Raw genomic sequence first — 11,959 nt, 5'->3', positions numbered from 1 at the left:
AACAAGGATCTTCTCACACGGCTCACAAAATTATTTGATATTTTAATTTTTTTAAATAAAGTTATATTATTTAAAAATATAAAAATAATATTCATAAAAATAATTACATATGAAAAATTAACTCCATATAGTGAAAAAAATTAAAAAAATAAATTTGTTAATAATATTTCTATATTTATTAAAAATATAAAAAAAGGTTGGAAATACCATTGATTGAGTGCAATAATCATAAATAAAATTTAAAATTAGAACGTTAATACATGGAGTAAACAATTATTAATAAAATTAAATTTTATTATTTTTTATTAATACATTTAAAGTATTACTTTAATAGTAATTCCTACAATCATAATATATACTCGGTTAGTCTATAGGTTTTCACCAACCCCGCCTACGCGCGCTCCCACTTAACCGTCCGGCCGCTTCCCCGAATTAAGGCAAATTGTACAATCAGTCAACTAAAATATAGGAATAATAAAATTTTAAATATTTAATAAATTGATATTTTAATTTTAATGGTTAAGATTTTATCTAGATTTTTGGAATTAGAACTAAGCAAATATGTTTGCAGTGAGATTGACAAACAAAACTGATGAAAAGTTAAAAGGCTGTTTAGAATGGTTGAAGTTATTATCGAGGAAATTATTTTTTAAAATATATTAATTAATAAATATTAAAAAAAATTAAAATTAAAATTAATAAATTTTAATTATTAAAATAATAAAATAATTTTTTTAAATTATTTTTTTTAATAATATTTACAATGATATATCTATTTAAAAAAGCAATTTTAATTCTCTGAATATAATGTCGGCACGAATTCAGTAGATGAAGAATTGTCGCAGGTGCACAGTGAAGAGTGAGTGCCACGCGACACCTTGGGGAGTTGGTAAACGATCCGCGATTACTGATTAATAAGAAGCCAAATGTGTCAGTGCAGAAATTGAAGAAAATGGTGCAAATCTAAAATAAGACAGGTCAAATTTTTCTTTCTTTTTTTTCTCCCTTCTCTCTCTATATCTCTGTCTCTCTCTCTATCTCTCTCTCTCCTGTCTATCAATATTTCTATTACAGCATCTGCATGCGTTTCTGAGGCGACTACCATTTTCCTTCTCACCATATATTCACAGGCGACACGGAGGCTTTATTCTCTTCCAATCCGAATACCTTCCCCTCTCTCTCTCTCTCTCTCTCTCTCTCTCTTTCATTACATATATAAAATAATACAGACCCGCAACCATGTGAAACGCTGCAAAGCCCATACAAAATACATTCTACCTCCACGTCTCCACCACCCTTCCTTCATCTCCTTCAACCACGTGTACAAGCTTTTCCTTTTTCGTTTATTAACCCAGAATAACAGAAACTCGTTAATTGAATGGTACTGCTGCAGCTTTACCATGATTCTCATCTGACAGACGTCTCCGTTTGACAGAAATCTAGTGGTGGAGGTGCATACATGTTCTTGATTTTGCATGGCTTGATCCTTGTTCCTTTCCTTATTTCATTTACTATATGTATGTTATGTATTATTATTTGCAAATGGTTTATCATCTTTCTGTTTGATTTTTATTTTTGACTTTTGTATCACAACTTGTCTGTTGTTAATTAATGAACTTGATTTCCATTTCGCTTTCTTCTCAAGAAGACAAATACTCGTTTATTTTCTTGCTCCAGATTATTTAGAGTTTTTTTAGTGTTTTCTTATTTCTTTTTTTCCTTAAATTATTTGTTTTTCTCGGTTTATATTATATAAATTTTATTTTTATAATTTAAAATTACTAATAAGAATGTTCATAAATTAAATATATTATGTACGGTGAATTTTATAGTTTACAGAAATGGAGGACGTAGGGCCTCTGCAGCGTTTTTTTTTTCTTCGACCGGATGTCTCACTTTTCAATATTTTACTTCATGAAGTAACTATATATTTCATTCCATTTTATATAAAAGAAGAAGAAGAAGAAGAAGAAGAAGACCAAGTAACTATATGGTATGTCTTGAGCATTTTACTTGCAGACTGCTGCATATAGTACGTTCAGCTCTTGAAAGTTGAAGGTTGAGAACTGCTTTGAGCTTCCCGATTGTTAAAGTTTTATCAAATCACTTATTCATAACTGTTCTTTTTTCCCCCCTTTTTTTGGTTCAGTTGGGCCTTCGGGTAATAAATGATACTGGAGATGCTTGACAATGAAAGGCTTTGCAGTTTTTGCTCAGATGCATGATTTTCCCCTTACTCTTTTTCATTTTTCGTTACTTTGGATGGTTTGATTCACCATGCAATCTCAAGTTTTTGAATATTGCTCCTTATAAATGATGATAACGGCGCCACGTTTTCTTATTATAATCACGAAATTAAACAGTATTTTTTGGTGTGCCAAATTTTACTTATAATTTTTAAGTGTGAAGTCAGTGATTATATTGTCCTTATAAATATTATTTTTCTGTTAAATTTTTCCAGACAGCAAGAGGAAGGGGATTGATCAGAACCCAAGAGTATTGATTTTCTTTTTAACTTGAAACATGTCTTCTCCACCATGGATTACCTCCCTCTCTTGCTCAAGCTCTGTCGTTCAATCTTCTGGGGAAGCATCCCTTCCATTGATATTTCAATGGTTAAGGTTCATATTCCTCTCTCCTTGTCCACAGAGAGTTCTGCTATCTTCTGTTGATATTTTGTTCCTGCTTGTTCTCATTGTGTTCGCGGTTCAGAAGCTCTTTTCTAGATTCACCTCCAGTGGTCACTCCAGCTCTGACATCGACAAACCCCTCATTGGAAATATCAGAGCTCACATTACAACTACTATCTGGTTTAAGCTCTCTTTGATTGCTTCTATTCTCTTGGCATTTGGTTATGCAGTTATCTGCGTTCTAGCATTCAGCGGAAGCACGCAGTTTCCGTGGATGCTAGTTGATGGGTTGTTTTGGTTAGTACAAGCAATAGCTCATGCAATGATTGCAATCTTGATCATCCATGAGAAGAGATTTCAAGCTGTTACCCACCCACTTTCTCTTCGAATTTATTGGGTCGCAAATTTCATCATCATTACCTTGTTTATGGCATCTGGGATCATTCGTTTGGTTGCTCAAGAGACCAACCTGATAGTGGATGATATAGTTTCTATAGTTTCTTCTCCTTTATCGATTCTTCTTCTTTATGTGGCCATCGAAGGATCAACCGGGATTGCAGTAAACAGAGAATCCGAACCAGTGATAGATGATGCTGAAACCAAATTATATGAACCAGTTTCGGGTAAATCCAACGTGAGTGCCTTCGCTTCAGCTTCTCGTATATCCAAGGCATTCTGGCTTTGGATGAATCCCCTGCTGAGTAAAGGCTACAAGTCTCCTCTCAAGTTAGATGAAGTTCCAACTCTTTCGCCGGAGCATAGAGCAGAAAAAATGTCTCTGCTTTTTGCTTCCAATTGGCCTAAACCGCATGAAAAATCTAAGCACCCTGTTAGGACAACATTGTTGAGGTGCTTTTGGAAGGAAATTGCCTTCACTGCTTCCCTTGCAATTGTGCGGCTCTGTGTCATGTATGTTGGGCCTATTCTCATCCAAAGTTTTGTGGATTTTACAGCTGGAAAAAGAAGCTCTCCCTATGAAGGATACTACCTTGTCCTGACACTCCTTGCTGCGAAATTTGTTGAGGTTTTTACTCTTCACCAATTTAACTTCAACTCCCAGAAACTTGGAATGCTTATACGGTCAACCCTCATCACCTCTCTGTACAAGAAGGGCCTGAGATTATCCTGTTCTGCCCGTCAAGCTCATGGGGTTGGACAGATTGTGAATTACATGGCTGTTGATGCCCAACAACTCTCTGATATGATGATACAGCTACACTCTGTATGGCTGATGCCATTGCAAGTTGGTGTTGCTTTAGTGCTCTTGTACAATGCACTTGGGGTTTCTGTGGTCGCGGCATTAATAGGAATTATTGGCGTTATTGTGTTCGCGGTGTTTGGCACTCGAAGAAACAATAGATTTCAATTCAATTTGATGATGAATCGTGATTCCAGAATGAAAGCAACAAATGAGATGCTTAATTACATGCGTGTGATAAAGTTCCAGGCATGGGAAGAACACTTCAACAAAAGAATCCAAAATTTCAGAGAATCAGAATTTGGATGGCTTACCAAGTTTATGTACTCAATATCTGGAAACATTATTGTGATGTGGTGCACTCCTTTACTGATATCAACCGTCACATTTGGTGTTGCTCTTCTGTTGGGAGTGCCACTTGACGCAGGGACAGTATTCACAACAACATCTATCTTTAAAATCTTGCAAGAGCCCATCAGGAACTTCCCACAATCTATGATTTCACTTTCTCAGGCAACGATATCTCTTGAGAGGTTGGATCGTTACATGTTGAGTAAGGAATTGGTGGAGCAGTCGGTGGAAAGAGTGGAAGGTTGTGAAGGTAGAATTGCTGTGGAAATTAAAGATGGTGCTTTTAATTGGGATGATGAAAGTCAAGATCAAGTTTTGAAAAATATAAATTTCGAAATCAAGAAAGGGGAACTTACTTCTATTGTTGGGACTGTGGGATCCGGAAAGTCCTCTCTTCTTGCCTCAATTCTTGGTGAGATGCACAAAATTTCAGGAAAGGTATGGATCCTGAAACAGAATTCTTGAAATTCGAAATTTTCTTTTTTTTCTCTGATTTTGGTGCTTTGAAACAATGTCATAGAAACTAAAAAGATTAGATTTCAAAATTATTACAACTGTATTACCTTTTTTTTTTTTGGGCATACCAAGTTAGAACTTAAATGATGAAAGATTCATTTCTATCATTTAGATGTGATCACAGAAAGAAGTGGCCAAAATATATGTTCGATATTTGGCAAGATTGAGCAACATGTGTTTACTCCTATGCAACGTACCATTGTCATGTGTGCATTTCATGCTGGTGTGATTGAAATAGTTGTTCATGGTTTTAATGAGCTTCAATTTTCTTCTTTTCATGACCTTTATCGGTTCTGTAATTGTTCTTTTATGTTCTTCAATTGTCCTGCCCATGCCTGTTGTTGAATTTAATCAGGAACACTTAACAAATTCTGGCTTCTGTTCCCTGACATTTCTTATGAGGAAGTGCATATGTTTATGAGGCTTAACTCACTTTTATGAAGCTCAGATTTCCAGCTAGCTGCTGCAGGATCCTTATAAAGTTCTAGATTATTCTACAATACATCAGAAACTTTTCTTACTTGCTTTGCCATTATTATTATTATTATTATTATTATTATTATTATCATCTTTGTGTTACCTCCTTGCTAACATATCTGTTACTTAATTACTTTTGCTTCCTAGAGTCGGTCCATTTAAGGTATTTTCCTATTTCTTATTGTTATATCTTTGTTCTCCATATTTGAAAATCAAAACTTCAAAGTTGTTAGATTTTCTCTAGCGGTAGCACTTTTATAAAGTTGCTTTCTCTTCCATGAACAGGTCCGGGTATGTGGAACAACAGCCTATGTTGCTCAAACCTCGTGGATTCAAAATGGAACCATTCAAGAGAATATCTTATTTGGTTTGCCAATGGACAAGGAAAAATACAATGAAGTCATAAGGGTCTGTTGCTTGGAGAAAGACTTGGAAATGATGGATTATGGAGATCAAACTGAGATTGGAGAGCGTGGCATTAACCTCAGTGGTGGGCAGAAGCAGCGGATACAACTTGCCAGGGCCGTTTATCAGGATTGTGATATCTATCTTCTTGATGATGTTTTTAGCGCTGTTGATGCACATACTGGATCTGATATATTCAAGGTGAAAGTATTATTTACTTGCTTTGAAGTTTAATTGACATCCAATCTATAAAGAACATGTTAGGAAGTAAATAGGCAATTAAATTTATATCCATTTCTTTTGCAGGAATGCGTGCGACGGGCACTGAAGGGCAAGACTATTTTACTTGTAACACATCAAGTTGACTTCTTGCATAATGTTGATCTTATCATGGTAAGCACCTAATTTATTTGTTTCCCTCTGTCTTCAGTCTTAACACGCGCACACATGCGGACAGATACTTGTGGATTTGTGATTTCTGAAAAGAGGAGTTTACCAGGTCATGCGTGATGGAATGATAGTACAGTCAGGAAAGTACAATGATCTAATGGAGTCTGGCATGGATTTTGGAGCACTAGTGGCTGCCCATGAAACTGCTATGGAACTTGTAGAAGAAGCTGGGGCCACAATGCCTGGTGAATATTCTCCCAAGACACCAAAGTCTCCTCGGGCCCCCTCCAACGTTGGGGAAGCCAATGGTGAAAACAAACATCTAGATCAACCCAAGTCAGATGAGGCAACTTCGAAACTCATTGAAGAAGAAGAAAGAGAAACTGGTAAAGTGGGTCTGCATGTGTACAAGCAATACTGCACTGCAGCTTTTGGTTGGTGGGGTGTAATAGCAGCATTGTTATTGTCCATAATATGGCAAGCATCTCTAATGGCCGGTGATTATTGGTTGGCATATGAAACTTCAGAAGAACGGTCTACAGTTTTCGACCCTTCTCTGTTCATTTCTGTCTATGCAATTATTGCGGCTGTTTCGGTGGTGCTGTTAACAATGAGAGCATTTTTCGTTGCAATCATGGGGCTTAAGACAGCGCAAATTTTCTTTACTGGTATTCTTAACAGCATCTTGCATGCACCCATGTCATTTTTTGATACCACACCATCAGGAAGAATATTAAGCCGGGTAAGGATAAAAGGACTGAAATATGCTACTTCAATGTTTGTATAGTGTATGTTTTCATTTTAAACAAGGTAGAAATGCATTTTTTTTCAAAAAATGCAAAAGAAAAGAATGGTTTATTGGCTGACGATGATCAGACTGATGATAATTGTTTGTTTCCCTCTACTTGTTTTGATCTTTTCAGGCATCATCTGATCAATCCAACGTCGATCTTTTCATTCCCTTCATTTTGGGGATTACAGTTGCCATGTACATCACACTACTCAGCATCATCATTATTACATGTCAATATGCCTGGCCAACAGTTTTCTTATTAATTCCGCTTGGCTGGCTGAACATCTGGTACAGGGTATGAGGTTTCATTTTATCTTTCTAATCTACAATTTCACATTATGAAAATAGAGCTAACAATGTGGCACAGAACATATGTTACACATTTAAACAAAGCTTTACCAGTGTGAAAAAGCTTTCCTTGTAAGGTCCTTCACATGATGTTATAGATCGTAATTGTGATTGTCATTTGTTTGACTCAAAGTAAATGGCTATACTTAAAATGATTTCCAAATTTACTGACGGTTTTTTCCTCTCATGGATTACAGGGATACTTTCTTGCAACATCCCGAGAATTGACTCGCCTTGACTCGATCACCAAAGCTCCCATTATTCATCACTTCTCAGAAAGCATCTCAGGAGTTATGACAATTCGCTCTTTCAATAAGCAGAAAAGTTTCTGTCAGGAAAATGTTAACCGAGTTAATGCCAACTTGCGTATGGATTTTCACAATAATGGATCAAATGAATGGTTAGGTTTTCGTTTGGAACTGATTGGGAGCTTTATCCTCTGCATGTCTTCTATGTTCTTGATTGTGTTACCTAGCAGCATTATAAGGCCAGGTAATTGCATGCTAACATTATCATGAGGCTTCTTAGATTAGTCAACTCAATTCTTACAAGTATATGGAGTATTTAGACATTGTTTCATTGCCATTGTTGTGCTCTCAGAAAAAAATGATAGTTTGTGAATCCATCAACAGCTTTTACAATTAGTTACAGAAAACTGACCTAATAAATTCTGCATAATGTAGAAAATGTTGGTTTATCTCTCTCCTATGGGTTGTCCCTTAATGGTGTGCTGTTCTGGGCCATATATATGAGTTGCTTTGTGGAAAATAGGATGGTTTCTGTTGAGAGAATTAAGCAATTCACAAATATTCCACCCGAAGCAGCATGGGAAATAACAGACCGAGTTCCTCCTCCAAGCTGGCCTGCCCATGGCAATGTTGATCTCAAAGACTTGCAGGTAAAGGCCCCAGTCTAATTCTTATTGAATCTTAAAAAATAAAATAGAGAATTTATTTCTAGTGGTGGGATTCATATACAATTGTATTAACTTTCTGGTTTAGTTTAATCTAGGGCAAACGGAAATGAACTAGTTAGGTACAAAATGCAGCAGAACATTATGCATTCTTCTCTAGAGAAAACGAATAATTACCCATGCAATTGTCATCTTTACTCATATAGCCTCCTCAAACCGACTGCGTGCATTGAATTTTCGGCCAACAGGTTAAATATCGTCCAAACACTCCTCTGGTTCTCAAAGGTATTACTCTCAGCATTTATGGAGGAGAGAAGATTGGCGTTGTGGGACGTACAGGGAGTGGAAAGTCAACTTTGATCCAAGTTTTCTTTAGGCTGGTGGAACCAACAGGAGGGAAAATAATCATCGATGGCATAGACATTAGCAGGCTAGGACTTCATGATCTTAGGTCTCGCTTTGGGATAATTCCCCAAGAACCCGTCCTTTTTGAAGGAACAGTGAGAAGCAACATTGATCCCATTGGACAGCATACAGATGAAGACATATGGAAGGTAAACATACCATTCCTCTTTCCGGAATGATCACCTTTGTTTTGCCATTATACTTCGCATTAATTGAAAACAAAATTATTCAATTTGTAGAGTCTCGAACGCTGCCAGCTAAAGGATGTAGTGGCTGCAAAGCCAGAAAAACTTGATGCTCCTGGTATGTGATATTTCATCCGTTGAATTTATAGTTTGCTTTTCTAATCTTCTGCTTTGCCTGAAGCATTAATGTAAACCGGAAGTTGCTAAAATCTTTTTAACTTGATAGTGGTTGACAATGGCGATAATTGGAGTGTGGGTCAAAGACAGCTTCTCTGTCTGGGGAGAGTTATGCTAAAGCATAGTCGGCTATTGTTTATGGATGAGGCAACTGCATCAGTTGATTCAAAAACTGATGGTGTAATTCAGAAGATTATCCGAGAGGACTTTGCAACTTGCACAATCATCAGCATTGCTCACAGAATACCCACAGTCATGGACTGCGACAGGGTTTTAGTTATAGATGCAGGTGTTTAATCTTTTCTTGTTTTTCCTTGTTATGTCAATATAAATGGGCCGGTGAGCTGCGCTGCAGAAAATCCTCCCGGTATTGCTTTGCTTGTCACATGAAATTCTTGCTGATCCTTCTTTTTCTTCTTTATTCAGGACGGGCAAAGGAATTTGATAAACCTTCTCGTTTACTTGAGAGGCCATCACTCTTCGGAGCACTGGTACAGGAGTATGCCAATCGTTCAGCTGGATTATGATAAAATCAGACTTTATCATAATCTGTGAAGACCACAACTCGATTTGCAGAAGATATCAGTCCAGTCAATTTGAAAAGAAGAGCCTTCTCATTCACCTAAAAGGAGAAGAGCCTCTTTTTGTATCTAAATTTTCACTTAATTCCCAGCATAATTGATGACTGAAACATAGAAAACGTCATTAGTGTTTTTGACAGTAAATTTAAGTGAAAATATATTAGCATCTCTCATCTTCTGGAACAAGGTCAATTATGTAACGTGATTCCAATGATCAATGATTCACTATAACATTCTACAATTATATGATATCGTCTTGTTTTCTCTAGTATTGCTTATTAACAGAATATTGAAAAAATTATTCAATTTAAATTTTAAATTTGCAGGTGTCAACCTGAGAATGTGATTTAATATTTTCCCACATGCCTTTTATTATGATACCAAAGGCTCGGATTTTTACAACTTTTAATATCATAAACACGTTTTTATATCTATAAATATTATGAGAATTATAAAATTTACTAGTCATAGCTGAAGGCATATCTCTCTCTCATTGGAGGAGGAATATAGATCTGACTGTTCACTCCTTCAATCTCATATATATAACATTTTATTTTTTACTTTTTATTTTGATGGTTTATTCTATTATTTGTTGATGACTTAGCAAAATTGTCTTTTGGTCAAGAGATAAAATACAAAATTCTCCTTTGACTGTTTTGGAAAATTATTATGTGCTCACGTAGTGTCTACTATGAATCCAATTCGTACAAATATAAAAATATTGAAATTTATTTAATATTTTGATCATAATTAAAATATTATCTTTTTTATTTATATTATTTAATAATATAATATTTATACTAATATTTAAAAATTGAGAAAGTGGTTTTTTAAAAGTTATTTCTAACTATTTTTATATTTAATAACTAATTTTACCGAATACTTTTGTTTTAAATCACTATATAAACAACTAATCACTAACTGTTAGCAGCCAGTTGATAGCTGCTAAGGCCCTGTTTGTCAATAGTTTTTAAGATAACGCTTAATATTTTAACTATGGTTAAAACACTATATCTCTTATTTACATTGTTTAGTACAGTATTTATATTAGTGTGTAGAAATTAAGGGAGTGATTCAAGAAAATGAATATTTTGACTAGGGTCAACAAGATGATACTACTATTTTTGTATTTAACTACTAATTCAACAGTTATTTTTGTCAATCGCTTCTGATTTAAATTATTATATAAATAGCTAACTACTGATCACTAATATCTAACGACTAATAATTACTAAAATAGCTGACAATTAATATTCCCAAACAGTACTTAAAATAACTTTTTAGAATAGTTAATATTGCCGAATAAGACTTTATATTATAACATTAATCCTGCCGCTATTTTAGGATAAAAATTTCAAAATAAAATTAAAATTTTAAATAATAAAAAATATTTAATTTTTAATATATTATCAAAAGAAAAATTAATACTAAAAACTTAAACTTCTTAACTATAATATAAAATATAAATAAAAGATTTTCATTTTATAATTAAAAATTAAATAAAAATAATTTATTAATCTAAAATTCCTTGACCATATCATATGCTCTTTCTTGTAATTTGGTTATTTGAATTAGGGCTGTGCACGGTTATTGGGGAACCGGACCGAATTGAAGAACCATACGGAACGGATAAGAACCGTACCGAATGGATGAGAACCATACCGAAACGAATTTATTTTGTTACTTTGGTTCAGTTCTAATTTTTCACTAAAAATAGAACCAAAACCATACCGAACCGAAAATCAAATTTATACATATGTTTTTTTAGATGTATTATATATTTTCAATATAATTATATATATTTATATATGTATATATAATTATAAATTAAATATAACCTAATATTATATTTCATTTATCTATATTTTCTTAATGATTTTAGTTATAAATACATTAAATTACTTTATAATTTTTAATTATAAACACATTATAATCTTTTATATATATATATATATATATATTAATTCTTAATGATTTTTATATCTTATAATTAAATATTACATAATTAATAAATAATTAAAATGTATATTATATAATATACTTATATTATTATATTATGTAATATATTTAATCCTAAATTATATATACACTTTAGGTAGAACTAAAAAATATATTATATTATATATTATGTTTAATAACTCAATTTAAAATTTAAAAATGAATTTAAAAATGACTTTTTAAGAAAATAATAACATAAAATTATTTTAAGAATCGAGAACTGAACCAAAACTAAAACCTAAAAATCGAGAATCGTACAAAACTAAAACCGAAATCATGAAAAACCAAACCAAAATTGTACTAAAATTTCAGTTCGATTCCGATTCCTAACCAAACCGAACCAAAACCGAACACCCCTAATTTGAATGCATTCACAAATACCAACTCCTGATCTTTCCTGACTGTTTGTTGAATTCTTTATTGTTATTTTTTAGAATAAAGCGATGAATACCACCACTACATTTTTACTGATGTTTGAAAGTTGAAATTAAATTGCTCTATCAATCTTATGATATTTGTGCTTTCCAGAGAGACGTTGCCGTAGATACACAGGCGAAGGCAGAGAACAATGCAACCAACATCTGGTTATTTA

At 33.8% G+C, this 11,959-nt stretch overlaps 1 protein-coding gene across 3 annotated transcripts; it reads left to right on the top strand.

The window, feature by feature from the left end:
- Positions 1-1,148: 1,148 nt before the first annotated feature.
- LOC110632940 (ABC transporter C family member 4) lies at positions 1,149-9,637 on the top strand. 3 transcript variants are annotated; one of them, XM_021781319.2, is made up of 12 exons: positions 1,149-1,451; positions 2,462-4,617; positions 5,458-5,778; positions 5,884-5,970; positions 6,077-6,709; positions 6,891-7,055; positions 7,306-7,600; positions 7,792-8,006; positions 8,270-8,575; positions 8,666-8,729; positions 8,838-9,077; positions 9,215-9,637. In XM_021781319.2, exons 2-12 carry the CDS (start codon positions 2,524-2,526, stop codon positions 9,313-9,315), a joined length of 4,521 nt encoding a protein of 1,506 aa, XP_021637011.2. In that variant the 5' UTR covers positions 1,149-1,451; positions 2,462-2,523; the 3' UTR covers positions 9,316-9,637. The 3 variants fall into 3 exon arrangements, with proteins under 3 accessions (XP_021637011.2, XP_058008636.1, XP_058008635.1); XM_058152653.1 differs by lacking the exon at positions 1,149-1,451 and adding an exon at positions 1,850-1,993; XM_058152652.1 differs by lacking the exon at positions 1,149-1,451 and adding an exon at positions 1,908-2,058.
- Positions 9,638-11,959: the final 2,322 nt, after the last annotated feature.

Source organism: Hevea brasiliensis, chromosome 9 (assembly GCF_030052815.1).
Source record: "Hevea brasiliensis isolate MT/VB/25A 57/8 chromosome 9, ASM3005281v1, whole genome shotgun sequence".
Classification (NCBI taxonomy): Eukaryota; Viridiplantae; Streptophyta; class Magnoliopsida; order Malpighiales; family Euphorbiaceae; genus Hevea; species Hevea brasiliensis.
The sequence above is the reverse complement of the archived record's forward strand: the minus strand, read 5'-3'. Positions and strand labels throughout refer to the sequence as shown.

What these genes read in the sequence shown, in the direction of transcription:
- LOC110632940 (XM_021781319.2), top strand. Translation starts at nt 2,524, where the DNA reads ATGTCTTCTCCACCATGGATTACCTCCCTCTCTTGCTCAAGCTCTGTC. An exon ending in CTGGATCTGATATATTCAAG is followed by an intron (nt 5,779 to 5,883) that starts GTGAAAGTATTA and finishes TTTCTTTTGCAG; the next exon opens with GAATGCGTGCGACGGGCACT. An exon ending in TTGATCTCAAAGACTTGCAG is followed by an intron (nt 8,007 to 8,269) that starts GTAAAGGCCCCA and finishes TTCGGCCAACAG; the next exon opens with GTTAAATATCGTCCAAACAC.